Source organism: Vulpes lagopus, chromosome X, assembly GCF_018345385.1.
Source record: "Vulpes lagopus strain Blue_001 chromosome X, ASM1834538v1, whole genome shotgun sequence".
Classification (NCBI taxonomy): Eukaryota; Metazoa; Chordata; class Mammalia; order Carnivora; family Canidae; genus Vulpes; species Vulpes lagopus.
In genome coordinates, this window is record NC_054848.1 from 31,263,005 (window position 1) to 31,277,238 (window position 14,234).

General features: G+C 36.3%; 1 protein-coding gene across 6 annotated transcripts in view; it reads left to right on the plus strand.

The window, feature by feature from the left end:
* CFAP47 (cilia and flagella associated protein 47) overlaps positions 1 to 14,234 on the plus strand; it is a 492,283-nt gene that overhangs the window by 255,020 nt on the left and 223,029 nt on the right. For all 6 annotated transcript variants that reach the window (XM_041740236.1, XM_041740239.1, XM_041740237.1 and 3 more), the window contains 3 exons: positions 1,807 to 1,893; positions 11,007 to 11,062; positions 12,406 to 12,551. In XM_041740236.1, the coding sequence (XP_041596170.1) occupies positions 1,807 to 1,893; positions 11,007 to 11,062; positions 12,406 to 12,551 (289 nt within the window). The remainder of the gene's footprint in view (positions 1 to 1,806; positions 1,894 to 11,006; positions 11,063 to 12,405; positions 12,552 to 14,234) is intronic.

Consider the following 14,234-nt stretch of genomic DNA (forward strand, 5'->3'; position numbering starts at 1 on the left):
AGTTTCTTACATAAGGGGAATTCACACACACCTGAAACTCCAAATACAGTGAGACAATATGAGACTTATATGAGCTAAACAGAGAGATAGAGGTGTGAGGATACAAAGGGGAGGAAGACCATTAGCAAGAAAGTGAGAGGAGATGTCTGGAAAACAGGGGTTGTCCTATTATGCAGATACATTTCTTAGCTAAAGAAGAATCTCTGTTAATAGCTCTTTTCCTGCTACAGGAAGGATATCTTTTTTCCAATGAAAATTTAGTAAGTCAAGAGGAAGATGAAGAGCTTGACCTGAACCTGCTAGTTTTTTATTTCTTTTAACTCAAAATAATCTTCACACTGAAGTGCCCCATCTTGGTGCAGCCTGCATTTAGTTCTTACAGAATTAAGTTTTAATAAATCTGTTCTTAATATCATACAGATTCTCTTCAACTCTGCAGATAGAATTAGGCATTCCTGACATTTTGACCCACATCCAGAGGATCATTTCCAAACTAACCTATAATGTGGGCAACCTAAGACAGAGACGATAACAGATTCATCCTTGTATTTCCAGCAGCTAGTCCACATCTAACATACAATGGATTCCCCATAACTGTTTCTTGAATGAATGAGCATTATCTTGTAAGTAGGACAGCATTGCTATGTAATTCCTGTAGATGGCATAATTACTAATGCACTGATTAAGTAGGTATCCACATCTCATGTCCAGTCCTGAAGGAAACATTTCTCTCTTTTTTTTTGGAAATAAGATTAGAAGTTATGAAATGTTTACAGCTCTGAAAATACACTGAGACCAGTATATGATTCCATTTTGTTTCTGGAATATAATTTTGGCAGTCATTTATATTCTAAATTTCCTTGCTATTAAAATTTAGCATTGCCTTTCCATATAATAGAATATTATTTTTTACATATTTCAATTCCAGATCTCCCCCCTCACCCCACCTTTTTTTTAATAAATTAATTTTTTATTGGTGTTCAATTTACCAACATACAGAATAACACCCAGTGCTCATCCCATCAAGTGCCCCCCTCAGTGCCCGTCACCCATTCACCCCCACCACCCCACCCTCCTCCCCTTCCACCACCCCTAGTTCGTTTCCCAGAGTTAGGAGTCTTTATGTTCTCTCTCCCTTTCTGATATTTCTCACACATTTCTTCTCCCTTCCCTTATATTTCCTTTCACTGTTATTTATATTCCCCAAATGAATGAGAACATACAATGTTTGTCCTTCTCCGATTGACTTACTTCACTCAGCATAATACCCTCCAGTTCCATCCACGTTGAAGCAAATGGTGGGTATTTGTCGTTTCTAATGGCTGAGTAATAATCCATTGTATACATAAACCACATCTTCTTTATCCATTCATCTTTCGATGGACACTGAGGCTCCTTCCACAGTTTGGCTATTGTGGACATTGCTGCTAGAAACATCGGGGTGCAGGTGTCCCGGCGTTTCATTGCATCTGAATCTTTGGGGTAAATCCCCAACAGTGCAATTGCTGTCACCCCACCGTTTAAAGTACTTTCTACACCCAACATATGCCCTGAACTCACAACCCTGAGATTTAGAGTTGCATGCTCTACCAACTGAACCAGCCAGGCACCCTGACCTTTCCTTTTTTGAAAACATATATGCTTTGAGATGCAGAATGAGGGCATGTGGATTTTTTAACTGTAATTTATTCTGATTCTAATTATATTTTATGAATGATGGAAAAAAAATCTAAAAGTATGTTTTGTGGTCATTTTAATTTTGTTATAGTAGAATTCAAAATAATCCTTTTTTTCCATTTGTTTTAGTGTAAGGTTGGTGGAATCCTCAACATTTCTCTCTTTGCCATCTCAATTAACAGAATCTGGAAAAGTCACTCACAACATGAACGATAAGTAAATATGAACATATTTTATGCTCATAATTGTCTAAGGAAAAATTCTAAGAAATTAGCATTCAACTAAACTTTTTATTAATTATATAGTATTCATTTATTTGAAATATTTAATTTATAATATATGTATAAAATTTATATTATTCCCACTTATTCTATTCTCTTATATTTTACTAGGCTATGTGCATGAAAATTGAATAAATATGCACTGGATTAAATACAGTGGATTCTCATTATTTGTAATAGTCATATTCCATAAAATTATGGCACTCAGCAAGTGAATACTGAACCATTATTCCTAGAAGAAATATATGTAATCACATAGGTTATAATTGTAAATCCCCAAAACAATCCATACTGGTAGATTTTTTTTTTCTTCTTCACATAGAGAAAATAAGGTTCAGTAGTATTAAATGACTTGCATGAGGCTAACCCACTAAAAGGTGCTGGCAAATTGTTTCAAACCGTGTCTATTTGGCACCAGAGGTGGAGGTTCTTGAGGATTTGTACTTCTGTACTGCCTCCTACTATCCCCCTCCTCTAGTCTTCTACATATGAGAACTGAAACAGAAAGGCCCAGTGTCACCTTGTTTGACCTTCACTGGGAACTTGTGTGACCACTGACTAGAACTTTTTGCCACACTGCACATGTCCAAAAATAACAGAGGGAACTCTGTGAGTATGGATTTGGGGGATACAAATCAATTTTAGTGAGGAGACAAATTTGCAAATAACCAGAATTTGTGGATAATGAGGATCAACTGTATTTAAATTTATTCCACCTACATTATGAGGTCTGTATTTGGTGAAAATAATGCAAGTATGTATTAGTGAAATGCATGCATATGTTGACCATTACTATAACATAATTACAGGATAGCTACTATGATGTTAGTATATTTTATACCTTTGTCTCGGTGTAATGCTTAACAATGATAGTATCATCCTTTTAGATGCAAAAATGTATCAGGAGTCAAGGATTTGGCAAATGATTTGTGCAGATCTTGCTAAGATTTAAACGAATATAGCTTATTTTCCAAAAGAAAATTGAATTTAAGGCAATAGTATTATGAGATTATAAGGATTATATTTATTATGTTTAATTTCTTCATCGGTTGTTCTGTGAAAAAAATTGTTAAAGGGGAAACCATTTTTGTCTCACAGCATTTGTTTTATTGAATGCTAATTACATGCTTAACTAAGGCATTCAAAATATTCCTTTTACATTTTGCTTTAATGAACAATAAAATATGAATTAATACCTTCAGCGATGGGGATCCCTGGGTGGCGCAGCGGTTTAGCGCCTGCCTTTGGCCCAGGGCGCGATCCTGGAGACCCGGGATCGAATCCCACGTCGGGCTCCCGGTGCATGGAGCCTGCTTCTCCCTCTGCCTGTGTTTCTGCCTTTCTCTCTCTCTCTCTCTCTCTCTCTGTGCGACTATCATAAATAAATAAATAAAAATTTAAAAAAAAAAAATACCTTCAGCGATAAAGCATCCGTATAGATACCGTAAGAATAGATAGAGTATTGTAGGTATTTTATGTTAATTTCTTTGTAGTATGAAGTGTTGGTGTTTCTAAAAACTCTTCAGTAAATACTTCTCCTAAGTTTTTATCTCTTTAGTCCCTTGTTTCTTGATTAAGCAGCTGTGTGGCATGGTAGATTTTACCTGAATGGCCTTGAAATAATTTCTCCACATTAATTACAAATAATTTATAGTATCACATATTAAACTGGAATCAAATCTCAAAGGAATGTTATCAGTATCTGTGAGCTTAAGTAATTCAAAGTTGGATCAGTTTAATGAACAGAAAAATTGAATCAGCTTTCTCTTATTTTTTTATTTTATTTTATTTTTAGCTTTCTCTTATTTTAAAATATGTATTTATATATTTTAGAGCAAGAGAACATATGTGAATGGAGGGGGAGAGGCAGAGGGAGAGGGAGAGAGAGAATCCCAAGCAGACTCCCTTGCTGAGCATGTAGCCTGACATGGGGCTCCATCTCACAACCCTGAGACCATGACCTGAGCCAAAATCAAGAGTCGGATGTTTAACCTACTGAGCCACTCAGGTGCTCCAAGTCTTTCTTAATTTGGAATACAGTATAGGAATTCTGTATCCTTTTTTATTTTATTTTATTTTATTTTATTTTATTTTATTTTATTTTATTTTTCATGAGAGACAGAGACACAGGCAGAGGGAGAAGCAGGCTCCATGCGGGGAGCCTGATGTGGGACTCAACCCGGGACTCCAGGATCATGCCCCAGGCCAAAGGCAGACGCTAAACCACTGCATCACTCAGGCGTCCCTGTATCCCAAATTTTAACATGTTTTTTTTTCATACAATATTCTGGAATGATTTTGATTAGATCCAAAGTTTCATAATTACTGAAGCTATAGATAAAGCTATATTTTCTGTTATAGTTCTCAAATCCAAAACATGATGGAATAAACAATTATTAAGACATTTATAATTTAATTTTGGCTAGAAAGGACACTTTGCAAGTACTCATCCAAAATAATTACCAACTCAGCATGAAGTACAGCTTAAGAAATGTGCCTATCATGGTCTCAAACATTATGGATCATTCCTTCTCATATAGTCTCTTTCATATTTATAATACTTTACTTTCTTAGTTCCTTGCTCAAGGCTTCCTGTGATAAAATTAACATAAAGATATAGTGATATTGAGTACTGGTCAGGGAGGACACAATCCAACATAGGTTAATCAGGCTACTTAGATTAAGTCTCAGGGCCGTTTGTTTAAAGGATTGAGGATTTACTCCTATGCACCTCTGTGAAGACTGTCTATCAGATCAAAGGTAAGAGGGGGATTTAAAAAGTCAAAGGCTACAGTTTTTCAAGGAAAAGGGAAGGTACCTGGGTTATCGTGTCAGTACTGGTCTGGGCTGAATGCTGAGCCCCAAATTTATATGTTGGATTTAAACAGAATAGTCTTAAATTGACCCCAAAGGCTGTTTTTCTGACAGTTCTTAAGAGATTTATTAGAAACACTTATTATGGCTTCTTCTTTTGGAGTCCTGACTGCTTGCTATACAACACCTCCAGGCTCCTTCATATAGCAGGCAAATCTTTATTCACTTTCTCAAGGATCAGCTAAAGTATCCAGAACTCCAACAATCAAATCTGCTTTATAGGCAGCAGAAAGGATGAAGCACAATAGAAGTGTGCCCTTTCTTTCTTTGTTAGAGCAACTTCCCAGAAATAGCACACAGCACTTCTACTTGTAGCCACTTGGCCAAATCTAGCTGGAAGGAAGACTGAGAAACCACCCTTCTCTGCATACACATCAAAGCAAAATGAGGGTTTTGTCAGTGAGGAGGAAGGGCCTATGGTTATTGGGATAGGCAATCAACAGGTTCCACCATGAGGGGACACAAAAGAGAGTTCTATTCCAAATAGCACAAAGTTTTCTAGTATTTCATCAGTCTGGCTTCATTGGCATAATGAGGCCTTTTGATCTTTAAATGTCTTAATAAAATAATACTTAGTAATGTTACACATCGTTTTTCTTAAAGCTCTCCTTAATGTTTGTCTTGAATAGATTTCCAGTTAGAAATAAAATTTAAGAACATGCATTTTGAATCATGACCAGAATGGAAGTCTGGTGTAGTACCTCTATGATTAATAACATTTGCAGGTAATATATACCATACAATAAGCATTACATTGTCTCAATAACACCCACTCTGATCTCTAGGTCTAATCAACAAGGTAACAATATAAGAGATCAAGGGTTAAAAAAATACTCCATAAACTATCAGTAATCTTTTTTTAGAGCTCTTAACAAAAATCCCTGTTTTATTCTTTTTAGGCATGTGATAATATTGTGTTCCCCCAGTTGATGTGTGAATATATAACTTAATTGGCCAATAGCATATGAGAAAAAGTACTGAATGTTTTCTCCAAAGGATAGCTTTAAGATCCAGTGGAAAATTTTTCTTGTTCCCTTTTCCTGATACAATGACTAAAGAAGCATATATAGAAATGGAATTCCCTTCACCAGAGATCTTTGAGTACATACCCTTCACATAAGATGGACATGTAATGTGCGCACAAAGTATTGTGCTAATCCACTGAGATATGGGGTGTCACTGCAGCACAATCTAGCAGATGCTAACTGATACTCTTCCTCAGATCACTTCACTCAATATCTCCCCAAATAATAAATATTCTCTTCTCAAATGAGCAGTAAAGTGCTGAAATTATCTTCCAGGTGGCATAAAAAAGGTAAAGTCTCCTATTAAAAAGTTGTAAAATACCTCTATCTATAGGCTACTCTTCTTAAGCAACAGATACATATAAAACAGCACATTTGAAACCACATGGATGATAAAACTTTATATTCATCACACCTTTTACTTTATGGGAAAATGATCCATGAGCATAAGCAAGAGCAGTTAAGAACTTTTTATTCTAATTAAATCCTAAGGATTGCCAGCAAGGATCAGGACAGGGCATTGATTTTAGCCACACTTTAAAATAAAATTAAATGGTGGGTCAGCGGTGCTCAGAAATGAGCACTATATAAATAATTTCCTATAGTAATATGACTTGCTATTTTTTCCAGCAACATTGAATTATTTATCATTTAATAAATTCTTACTAAGTGGCCCCTCAAGCAGTGCTCATAGTATCAGAGGACTATCAGATAAATAAGTCATAGATCTGATTCTCAAGGAGCCAACCATCAAGTAGAGAAGAAAAAAATATCTACACAAGTGGAGACAATTGTACAGGGCAGAATGCATTCAGTAATATATGTTGTACAAAAAAAAAAAGTTCTTGGAGCTCATTGACAAGGAATATCACTATCTAGATACAGAGATTTTCCTGAGCTTCATCTCCTTTATCTTCTCTTTCCATATTTCCTTGGAAAATAGCTAATGAAAGTATCTTTTGAATAAATTAGAGTTGCCTTTTCCTCAAAAAGACCCTCAAACCCAGAAAAATTGAGTTAACTATATTATTTATGGCAAAGACTAGTAGAAAAAAATTGCAGACCTAGAAAGAGAAGGCATTTAAGGAAAATAATGAGGTACTAAGCACTTTTTTCTCATGCATATGCTGTACTCTGCTGTTCTTCTTCATCATATACAAATTGGGATTGAAATGTGAGTAAGATTTTGGTGGCCCGAATCTAGAGCAGAGGAGGACTTTCCTACAAGTAGAAAAGGATCATAGGAAGAAAGAATTGCTGAAGGAGAGAAGGGACAGGCAAGGGGACATACAAGACATATGCTCATGCATATGGATTATAGGAGAGTGTGAATGGAAGTTGAAAAGGTGTTGAAGTGTTTATCTTTCTGCTTTGTAATTATTTCTTGCAGATTTACTTTGTATGACAGACTATACTCCATGAGCTTAGGGGCTTTGTCATTTATCCTTGTCTCTCAGAGTAACTTGGCCCAGAGTAGCCACCCAAATAAAAGAAGGCCCTGGTAGAGATATTTTTCTGGGTCTTGATTCTTGCTAAAAACCCAGAAAAGATGGATTCTGCATGGCCATTGTTTTAAAATAGTTTATTTTACTACACTGAATAATTGGTGACAATTAGAATTAGGCAAATCTCCAATGGAAGTACAGTGAATCAAAAGCCAGATGTATGTACTAAGAGTCACAATTTGCCATGATCCTCTTGCTCTACATGAGGATTTCATATCTGTTTTTAATATCACCACAGTCTTTGCCAGTCTGATGAAGCCTATTCTACTTCACAGAATAAAGTTTTATAAATACTTAAAATAAGATGCAAGGATTACAGAGTGTTGTAATTTCCCCAGGCTGCAATAACAAAATAATATAGAAAGGGTGGCCTAAACAATAGAAGTTTATCTCCCATAGCTCTGGAGGTTGGAAGTCCAAGATCAAGGTACAGGCAAGATAATTTTCATTTGGAGGCCTCTTCTCTTGGCATGTAGGTGGCAGCCTTCTTGCTGTGGGTTTACATGACCTCTTTGTACATAGAGAGAGTAAGCTCACTGTTGTCTTTTCTTATAAGGACACTAATTCTGTTGTATCAGGCCCTACCCTCATTTAACCTTAATTACCCTCTTACAGGTCCTATCTCCAAATATAGTCATTTGGAGAATTGGGGCTTTAACATAAGAATTTAAGGATGACACAATTCAGTCTATGGCATAGAGGAAACTTAATACTCCAGCAGATAATATACATATTTAAAAATTTTAATATGTGAAGATATGTACTTCTTCATTAACATAAAACACAATAAAATCTACTGGTGGATGTAATAACTACCATACTTTAAAAGTAAATATGAATGTAAATAATAGCTTAAGATATGTACAAGAATTGAAATGTGATATAAACATATCCATGATTATTTGGTAACCCAATCATATTACAGCTAATGCTACTTTGGTTTGGTTTAAATTACCATTAAGAGTTAGTGGGGGGGGACCTGGGTGGCTCAGCATTTGAGCCTCTGCCTTTGGCTTAGTTCGTGGTCCTGGGGTCCTAGGATAGGGTCCCACATCAAGCTCCCTGAGGGGAGCATGCTTCTCTCTCTGCCTATGTCTCTGCCTCTCTGTGTGTGTGTCCCTCATGAGTAAATAAATGAAAAAAAAATCTTAAAAAAAATAGAGTGGAAGTCAAGATGGAATTTTTTCTCCATTTGAATTCATAGATACACTCTGTCCTTGCACTTCGGGTTGGTACACCTTGCTTTACAGACTGACTCAATTGCTCAGGGGCAAAGTGGTACAAAAAACCCCAGCAAATATCCCATTTGGAGGACGCCTGGATGACTCAGCATTTGAGCATCTGCCTTTGGCTCAGGTCGTGGTCCTGGAGTCCCGGAGTCCCGGGATTGGGTCCCACATCAGGCTCTTTCCGTGGAGCCTGCTTTTCCCTTTGCCTGTGTCTCTGCCTCTGTGTGTGTGTCTCTCTCATGAATAAATAAAATATTTTTTTTAATCCCATTTTTATTGCCCTTCAGATGGCCACTAGGTCCTTTTCTAAAGAAGCCCTGGACATATGGAGTATAGAGTGAAGATAGAGAATTATCAAAATCGATCCTCTTGCATTTCCTTCCCATGATGCCTGAAGACTAGTCTTTAACCAGAAAATTTGCTCTTTGATTTGAGCATGGCCGTGAATGCTAGCCCAAGAGTAGCTTCATGAAGGCTTATAAAAAAAGATCTTCCCTCCCCACTGGAAAAGGGTTGAATAGGAAGTCATTCTTGGGGTTGATTCATTCATACTCTGAATAGAACCAGTTCAATGTCATTTTGATTATTTTAGTTTGAAAGGAGCTGTGTACTACTACTGCAGAGAGAAAAAAAAATGCTATCCCTTCACACCTCCTAAGTAGGTTTCACTTACTTTAGCCCACTGCTAAATTAGTAGAAAATATTCCCTTCCTTGATCAACTGCATTTTGTATAATTTTAACCTCTTTTGATGCTATTTCCTCTTTAAAACCAAGGGTTTAAAAATACTCCTTCTTCCATAGCTTCAACAATAATTGATAAGCATTTAGGAAAATGATAGCATAGACTGAGGCACAGGGAGTAACCAAAAGGCAGAGTTGATTTCCTGTTCTGTCTTTTGACCTGCAAGATAGTGGTTTTGTAAACAAGGTGGGTTTATCACTGAATTTCTAAACTCAAGAATGTTGATCAGGTAAAATAGAATTTTCCTAAACCAAATTATTTTATTTAATTATTTTCTGATGTCTCCAAATTAATCATGATAATCAATTTATATGAGCAAGGTAATAACATTTCTACGTCTGCATTTTTTTTTCTATCCATCTTTGCCATAAGTAGTACAGGTAACTCAATTTTTCTGGGCTTGAGAATCTCCTTTGAGGATAAGGCAACTCTGATTTATTCAAAAGGCTATTCTCTAAGAAAATAAAGAAAAGAAAAGGGAGATGAAGCCCAAATTGCTCTGCCTTTCTATTCATTATGAGAAAGAAAATGACTAACGGGCTAGATATTGCAAGTATTGAGCAAAATGAAGTTCTGAAATTATCTGAGGATTTTAATCAGGCATTCTACCCAGAGCTCCATTATTGAGATGGCAGTGGAGCCATACATCGAGAAATAAGCATTCTTTGTTGTTTTTTCCATTCTCTGTATAATCTCCCTTATAAATGCTAAAAATATCTGTCTAATATATCTCTGATAGCCTTAAAGTGTCTATCAAATGTTCAAGTTACATTAAATATTAAAACAGCTAATCAGAATGTCTGTGAGTTGAAATAAAGCAGAGAAAAAATTACAAGATCTGGTAAACCTTATTAAGAATGTTGTATCAAGAAAAGGCAGTGGAGAAATGAATCAATATGGCTAGAACTTTACTTGGAAAGAGCCCATATATTTTTACAGCATCAAATTCAGGCAAAAGCAGATGACAAGGTGAGAAAATATGGAGTTTTGTATTCTCAGAAAGAAATCAGGCAAACAATATCTGAGAGCCCAGATGCTAATTGCCAGCTTGTTGAGCAAAGTAATCATGAATATTAAGAGAAGAGCAGTTTGGGGGAAAAATGATGGGTTCTGGAAGATACGGAAACTTTCAAGGGAGGCAGTTGCTTCAGGCTATGATCTGCTAATTAATTTTCAGAAATGCAACCAGAGCTTAAGCAGCTGTCCATATCTCCTCTCTTTATGAGAAAAAAGGAAATGTGGAAACAATAAGCTGAAAGAAGAGAATCTTCCAAGAAATCAAGTTCTAGAACCACTTTTAGAGAAAATACCTATGTAATCCTAAGTTGCGACCACTACTTTTGGGCCTCAGGATTTGCTTTTGTTTTTGTTTTTTTATTATTATCAAATGTTTATTTCTCCATATTCAAAAGTAAAAAGGAATTGTTTTTACCAAATTGTATGAAACAGTGGTGGAAATATGGATGATTATTAGTTTCCTTTTTGCATTTTTCTTTTCAAATTTCTGAAACAATATAAACATAAGGGTGATATATGAAATACATCTGTGGTCTTTGCATATCATGTAGGTAGCCATAATTTTTAAGATTCTATAAGATTTAATGAAAATAGAGAATTATTTTTTTATTTTCTTTTGTGTTGTTGATATTGTTCTCCTGTTTACTTATGACAGTAATGCTGAGAATAGCCCTGAGAGTGATTGCCATTCCCCAAATGCCTTAAGAACTTGTGAGTACCTCAAATAAAAGCTTTCATTTGTCTTCATGTCTGACTTTTGTGTGCATGGCATACCAGTAAATGAAATGCCCAACAAAGGATGGTTATGACAATAGCCAGAAAGGCAAGCCCTGGGGATTACTGGCAGAGTGTGGAGGCCCAAGTGCTGATCCTCAGCCTTTCCTGTTCATGACCCTTTGGAGGACTCTGTCCCCGCTTTCTTTTCACTACAAGTCCTGGTTTCCTTACCGTATGATGAATGCATTTAAATAAATGACTTTTATGTTTCTTTTGGCTTATTCTGAACTGTTTAAACCTATTTAGGTGACAGGTCTCACCATGTTTAAAATTACAAGGAGAACACAGATCTACTTTGTTTTATGAAATAACTATAGATGTAGAAAAGATTAATAGAATGTGAATAGGACAATGGATATAGGAATGATGTGGCTGTCTAGCTACAGAACAAACCACCCCAAATGTAGTGGCCTTAAACAATAAAAAATGTGTTAGCATTATTATTTCTCACACTTCTGGACTAACTGGCCTCAACTAGACTCTTCTTGCTCAGCTTCCTCATGCAGTTATAGTCAGATGGAGGCTTCAGCTGGAGTCATTCCAAAGGCTTCCTTACTCATATGTCTGATGGTTAATACCTATTGGCTAGGACCTCAGGTAGGGCTGTTGGCCTAGACACTTACATGTGGCTTTTCATGTGGCCTAGGCTTCTTCACAGGATGACAAGTTGGTTCTAAAAGCAAGTGAGCCAAGAAAGGGATGATTGGGAAGAAATTGTATTACATTGTTTGCTCTAGTGTCAGAAGTCACATTGCTATCTTCCAGCATACTATTCGTTAGGATCAAGTCACTGAGACTGCCCCACCATATCACCACACTCACAGCAGTGTTGAAGAACTTGTAGACATGTTTTAAAGTCAACAAAAACGATAGGAAAAAAATATGTATATAACATTCCTCTATTTCCAGTTCAAGTTTTCTGTTACACCATGTTATATGAACTCTTACATAGTCCACAAAAAAAGTTGAAGTTACCTGGATAACCACTTTGCTATTTATATATGTATATCTAGGCTAATTTTAAATACTAATAAAGTTTCCTTTTTGAGGAATCTTTAATAGAGAGTCATAATTTTACATTTTTATGATATCAGGCTTGTGCTGGTGTCACCTGTACTTTCATTAACAAATGCATGTGTCATCTAATTTGGTGTGCTAATGCTATGAACATTTTTTTTATTCATTTCAAAACTTGAAGCACTAATTGAAACAGCTGCTTTATTTGAACAGCACTTATGAAATGATATGTAAACAAGCTCTACTTCATGTTTTGGTAGCAATTAAGTCCAATTTCATCAGAGAGTTCTTCTGCTCCACACACACTCTTCACCTGGGAGTAAAAGGGACCTCAAGCCTGGAGCTCGTGTTTCTTCCCTTTGACATGCACACGCGCTACTGTGTCATCATCCTCAGCAGCAAAGAGGTGAGAACAGAATTGTGGCACATTTCATCACAGGCTGGCAATTGAATGGACTAGCCAGTACACGTGACTGGAAGGTAGCTAAAGACTCTAGTAATGCAGACAACAATTTCAGCCTCCTGGTTGCTAAACGAAGAGCTTATCCTCACAAATAAGCGAAGAGTTACACTAGTTGTGAGTAAGCTCTATAATGACTGCCTTAGGAAGTCCCATGGGAGCAGATGGGTGGCATGCCTAACCTTGCTGCAGCTCTGTCTGTATTAGCTTTATGCAACTGCATAACAAATTACCAAACACTGAGGGGCTTAAAACAATACGCAGGTGTTATGTCATGTTTTCCATGGATCAGAGGTCTGGGCATGATCTAAGCGGGTTCTCTGCTTAAGGTCTAGTAAGTCTTCAGTCAAGGGACCTGCTACTACTGGATCGTCCTCAAAGGCTCTACTGAGGAAGGAGCTGCTTCTCAGATCTCTCAAGTTGTTGACAGAATTAATTTTCTAGTGGCTCTGGCATCCATGTAACTTGCTGCTTTAAAGCCAGCAAATGGAGCACCTGGGTGGCTCAGGGGGCAGCTGGGTGGCTCAGTCAGTTAAGCATCTGCCTTCAGTTCAGGTCATGATCCCGGGGTCCTGCGATTGAGCCCCGCATCTGGCTCCCAGCTCAGTGGGGAGCCTGCTTCTCCCTCTCCCTCTGCCTCTCCCCTGGCTTGTGATCTCTCTCTCTCTCTTTCTCTCAAATAAATAAATAAAATCTTAAAAAGAAATAAATCCAGCAAAGGAGAGAGAGAGAAAGAAAGGAGGGATGGAAGAACAGAGAAGGAGGCAGAGAGACAGAGAGAAAGAGAAGACAGGCTGTAGAAGAAACATTTTATGGTATTATCCCTTTCCAGAAAGAAACTGCCATGTGTTGACCTGAGGAGGGAATTTATAATGCCCAGTAGATAGCCCCAACTATATCAATTATGTATCAGTTATGTGCTATAGTAAATTCATACTCAATGAAATAATGGTAATTGGAAAGAAGTATTATATTGACCTGGTGTCTGTAGGGCCCTTTACACATGAAAAAATAATATAGCCCACTAAATATGTAAAGAATAGTTTAACTTTACTTAAAATTACCATTTAGGAGGAAAAAATGCTGTTTTATAGTAATGCTAAATCTTGTTTTTTATTTCCCCTAAAAGAGTTCAGGATTTAACTGAATTCCTCTACATGAAAATGTGTGAAAAATAGTAACAATAGTGTGACTAGTAGTTTAATCAAATATTTCACAATCCCTTTTTTATATTAATTTATAATATAGCACTAGAAAATCCTAGGGTTAATTCTCAATAGCATAGTAAGGAGGCTGGTTTTATTATTTGAATTAAACTATTGGAATATTATTTACTTCCGTAAATTTTGTCTAAATTAATCAAAATAATTATACTTAATTTGGTATCTCAACTTATTAAAATATGTCTTTTGATTATGTATATTTTGTTGCTGTCAGAAAAAATATTAAGAAAAACAGTAATCATGAAATTATATTGCTATCAACTGAGAAATAATGCCCTCGGTCTAAAGTATTGTGTTGAATTACAATGACTTATGTGGGCAAACACATCTATTAATTTACACATTCAATTTATTGCTAATTATATTGAAAATGCAATTACACGCTCAAATAGATAATCAAACATCC